At 34.1% G+C, this 5,059-nt stretch overlaps 1 protein-coding gene across 1 annotated transcript; it reads right to left on the bottom strand.

Annotated features, from left to right (window-relative positions):
* Positions 1–2,123: 2,123 nt before the first annotated feature.
* LOC134571764 (parvalbumin beta-like) lies at positions 2,124–4,671 on the bottom strand. Its single transcript, XM_063430341.1, has 5 exons — positions 4,564–4,671; positions 3,967–4,034; positions 3,298–3,424; positions 2,866–2,975; positions 2,124–2,445 (listed from the first exon to the last, which is right to left on the bottom strand). The coding sequence occupies exons 2-5, from the start codon at positions 4,025–4,027 to the stop codon at positions 2,420–2,422; spliced, it is 324 nt and encodes a 107-aa protein (XP_063286411.1). The 5' UTR covers positions 4,028–4,034; positions 4,564–4,671; the 3' UTR covers positions 2,124–2,419.
* Positions 4,672–5,059: the final 388 nt, after the last annotated feature.

Raw genomic sequence — 5,059 nt, forward strand, 5'->3', positions numbered from 1 at the left:
CAATGTAAGAGCATATTCATGTCTTAAGAATTTAGATTTTTTTTTTTTCTCACCACATTTACCCAATTAGTTTGCTGCATTTTGCTTGTTACAGAATAGGAGCTTGGACCCAACATCTCTTCATGTTAACTCCCCGGTATGTCTGTCTGGCAGTGCATAATATTTCATCCAGATTTCTAGCATTGCAGGCACACTGACCATATGCCAAACAGCTCAGCTGCATGCCTTGGCTCTAAGTGAAACCTAACCTGCAGTTTGAGAACTGCTCAGAGTTCAGAGGACATCCAACATTGTAAGAGTTAGCAACATTTAACCCTTAAAGAGCCCAAAAGCAGAAGCTTAAAGTTCTCTATTTCATTTATGTTAAATAATCATGGCCCACCAATGACAGCACAAATAGCGACGTATACCGTTGATGAGATGGTTACACAATTCTGAAAATCAGTGGTTAACCCTTTATGAATCAATAACTGGATATCCAGTATTTACAGATCGACCAAAATGCATTGTCCCGCTCACATAGAAACAGCAAGGGGGTGTGGAGATGCCAATGTTAAATAAATACCACATTTGTTATTGGCAAAGAGACTTTAAGAACTGGATTGTGATGATGACACATAATGTCATTGTTTCTTAATGAGTTAATAATAATTTTACCCCATAATATACAAATTATTTCATGATAACTAGTGATTTTGCTTTTGTGTTTCAAAGTACATTTTGTTATGCCATTTACTTTTTATGCATTATTTAATTGAGCTAAATATTTACAATTAAACAATAATAATAATAATAATAATAAAACATGTAGCTGCCTCTTGAAATGTGTGTATTCCGTATTTTGCTATCTTTGTGAATTTTTCAAGCCTTGTCATATATATGTTGCTCTGAACATGGCTGTATGGGTTAACAGAATTGTGTCATTACACATGTTAGTTAACAGACACTGACACCTTCACAAGCACACTGACCCTCCTCATAAGTAAAATAACTTGTATGGCTGAAGGCAATTATATTACATTACTTTTGACATGGGAAAACAAGCAGTGATTATTAAAGGAAGGTGAACTTAATGTTCTTCTAAAGTTCATCTGATCTCACATAACATTGAGTAATGTTTACAATAGACTCTGGAAAATTAAGGCCAATATAGCTAAGTTGTAAAACACAGATAGATAGACAGACAGACAGACAGACAGACAGACAGATAGATGAGAGAGAAAGAGAGGTAGATGAGAGAGAAAGAGAGGTAGATCGATAGATGAGAGAGAAAGAGAGGTAGATCGATAGATGAGAGAGAAAGAGAGGTAGATCGATAGATGAGAGAGAAAGAGAGGTAGATCGATAGATGAGAGAGAAAGAGAGGTAGATCGATAGATGAGAGAGAAAGAGAGGTAGATCGATAGATGAGAGAGAAAGAGAGGTAGATTGATAGAGAGAGAGAAAGAAAGAGGTAGATCGAGAGAGGTAGATCGAGAGAGAGGGAAAGATAGTGAGAAGTAGATCGATAGAGAGATGAGAGATAGATAGAAAGAGAGAGATAGTGAGAGATAGATGCATTAGAGAGAGAGAGAGCGGTAGCTTGATAGAGAGATGAGAGAGAGGAAGAGAGGAAGATTGATAGAGAGAGAGAGGTAGATCGATAGAGAGAGAGATAGTGAGAGAGAGGGATGAGAGGTAGATAGATAGATAGATAGATAGATAGGCTTTTATTAATTTTTTTTATATATTTTAATTTATCTATATTTTTCCTTTCAGATGATATTATCAATTAAGGGGATTTGGTGTTATAAGCATATTTAATATTTAAGTATTTTTAGTTTAAAGAGATTATTTGTGGTGAGTTATAAATTCAACCAGATTTGAATATTGTTTTCCCTGCTATAAGAAAATAAATGTTCGTATTTGAGTGATATTCGATTACTTAAGTATTACCAAAAATCATGTTTTTAAAGTGTATAAAAGAAAGATATTGAACATTGTAAATGAAACTGTATTTTAGAATTTAACCTCCTCAAATACCATAGATGACATTTTCTATATCAAATAATTTAGATCCCATCAGTATTGCAAAAGTTGACAAATAGCTATTATACAATAAAAGAAATGACATGAAAAAAAAGTTTTATTCAAAGAATTTTTATTTTTGTTTTTCCATCTTCCAGCCACAACTTCAACATTGTGATTGGTCGAAATCCGTAAGCGCCATCCAAAAACACTTAAGACATAACAGCAAATGAACAGAATACCTGTACATTGTATGATCTTTCAACAGTCCCAAACATAGTTAATAAACAGGCATTTCACCTATGCCATGAGACAGTATAAAAATGCACAAATAGGTGCCAGTTGTGGATGAGGTGTCTGTTGGGTGAGAAGTGAGGGTTCAGTCCTTGTTGTCTTTTTGGTGTTAGGCTATTTATGCCTTTACCAGGGCCTGGAATTCTGCAAAGACAATACAAAAAAAGAAGAATTAATTCAATGTGTTGTGTTGTTTGTATTTCTGAAAGAATGAGTTTGATTGACTTTAGTTTAAAGGAAATATGATGCTTTAGCATTATACTAATGAGATATAGTGTTATGCTGCGTGAGTTCCATAGTCATTGATAGTTGTCTCGAGTTCACTCTTTGCTATATATGGAGCAGTCTTAAAGCATTGCTACAAGTTAAGGGTGTAACAACAAGACTTGCTTCCAGAGCAAATTCCTGGTGTAAAAACAGCACCCTCTGAATATGTAATCTACCAACCCAACTAGGGCTAGAAGCAGAAGCTACTAGGTATTTACAGGATGTCCCGTTGGGGAAGAATTATCCAAATATTTTTGATGTTCGAAATTTTGAATCAATATATTAAATAGATCTTACCATCTACTCCAATCTTGCCATCACCGTCAGAGTCTCCTGCTGCCAGGAAAGCCTTGGTCTCAGCATCGCTCAAAGCTCTTGCACCAGACTCGAAGTTCTGAAGGAACAGTCTGAAGGAAAAGAAAATGAGAAGATGTTTATGTTCTAATCTCAATTATCCCTGGATTTTAAAAGTTCAGTATTCATATGGAATATATCTAATGGATTCAATTTGGGCATTTTATATATTTTAAACAGAGTGATCAATACGATTTGACTATCATGCAACCGTTTCTGTTGCAGATATGCAAGGGCAATAAAAAAATGAACCAATTGTTTATTTTGATCCATCATAGCTATGTTTTTCTGGGGAGGTATTCTACTAGTTGGGAGGTAGCTTCACTTGTTCGGAAGTTTTTTAAGAAATTTTTTTTTTTTATTAAGTGTACTTACTGGAGTTCATCTTCCTCAATGTATCCACTCCTGTCTCTGTCAATAATTTCAAAGACTTGCTTGACCTGATCAGGAGACTTGCCAGACAATCCGACTTTAGCAAAGAAGGTCTTGTAGTCAAATGCCTCTGCAGGAATAGGAAAAAAAAAAAGAGACGTTATGGAAAGTTCAATGGAATTACATTAAAGTATTCTATTTTCTAAATAGATAAAAAAAAATATAAAAACTCTTTATTAATTTGAAATATACTTTCTTGACCAAATATATACATGTATATTTGAGTATACTTTCTAGATCTGCCAGAACCATTTTTAATAGACAATTTATAGTTAATGTCATGTATCCTTAGTTCCAGATTGAAAACTTTTCTATCTCTACGACTTCCTTTAAAACATTTGCTAAGGCAGCTCATTAATTTTAGCTTCATTTGTAGCTAACTTTCATTTTGTATTTTTTATTTATATAACATTTAAATTAGAAAAGCTCATTATCGTACTTTAAGCCAGCATGATTTTTTTGTGTGCATCTGACATTACATTTTGCAAAATGTGTGTATATTTTATAATATTCTCATTATTGTATTTTTTTATGCTATTGCATGCATTTGCCAGGTATATTATATGTAAGATTCTGTCTGTTATATAAAAATGTTAAAAAAATAAAACTTACGCTGTACACTCTGCAGGGCAATTTTAATGTCCTTTGCGGAGAGGATTTCAGTGATAGACATGGTGATTCTATAGAAAGAAAATATAAAATAAAGTTTTTAGCCATTCAGTCAATTATATTGTGATGTTCCTCTCCTACTGTGCCCATTTAGGTCTATATTTCAGATATATAACAAAAAAAAAATACAAACTACTATAGTAAATTTAGTTGCTGTATGCACAAGCGAGCTTCAAAAGGCGAAATTACATAAAATTATCTAGTAAATCCCCAAGCACCAAAATGAAGATTTTTTTTTTCTAAAGCCTTCTAAAGTACTTGCAGTAATTATATTGTATGCTCAAGTGCTTTGGAACTCATTCCATTTAAAATGAGTATGTTTAGCGTGGTGTAGTTTAGTTAGCAAAATTTTCTCTTCATCGCTTGGGTTCTGCAGTAGCAAGTCTTTAGAGTTTGATTTTTTTTTTATATGTCCCTTTTTGCTTTAATAAATCTCATTCCTCTTCTGCTTTGGTATCCCCTGATCTTCAGTCTTCCTTGTTTTGCAGTTCCTTAAGTGAATTACCCTTCTTCCTTGCTGGTACTGTCTGAGCAGCTTACCTTGTGGTGGTCTTGGCTGGGCAAGGAGAAGATCTGTTTGGCAGTGGAGCAGTAGCTGTGTGCCTTCCTAGAGGCTAACCCCACCTATATATACTGTAAGATGTATACCATATACAGATGCTTGGTCCCAGCGTCACGGATGGGGAATGGTGTCAAATGAACTTGCCTAACTAATCATCTAGCACTATTTTTATCCCAAGAGAATACTTACGATATTTGCAAACTCAATAAGATAAGCGACTAGATATGTAGAAAGACCCTCAAGTGGATGTTCTACTGTAGACAGAAAATTGTAATCTCTGGCATCAACCGAAATTATGAAATTATTGAAATGATCTGTTTTTCCTGCAAATATTAACACAAAATAAACTACCTTTTTTGAGCAGGTTATGAGTGAAAATACTACTACTCATGATAATAAAAGAAAGCCCAGATTGAATTCAAAATAAATATCAGTTACGCGAGTGGGGAGGAGGGACCACATTTAACAGGTGTA

Source organism: Pelobates fuscus, chromosome 8 (genome assembly GCF_036172605.1).
Source record: "Pelobates fuscus isolate aPelFus1 chromosome 8, aPelFus1.pri, whole genome shotgun sequence".
Taxonomy (NCBI): Eukaryota; Metazoa; Chordata; class Amphibia; order Anura; family Pelobatidae; genus Pelobates; species Pelobates fuscus.

Coding starts and splice junctions, on each gene's coding strand:
- LOC134571764 (XM_063430341.1), bottom strand. CDS start 4,027: ATGTCTATCACTGAAATCCTCTCCGCAAAGGACATTAAAATTGCCCTG. Junction 2,976..3,297: donor ATTGAGGAAGATGAACTCCA/GTAAGTACACTT, acceptor CTTTTCCTTCAG/ACTGTTCCTTCAGAACTTCG. Junction 2,446..2,865: donor TGGCAAGATTGGAGTAGATG/GTAAGATCTATT, acceptor TTGTCTTTGCAG/AATTCCAGGCCCTGGTAAAG.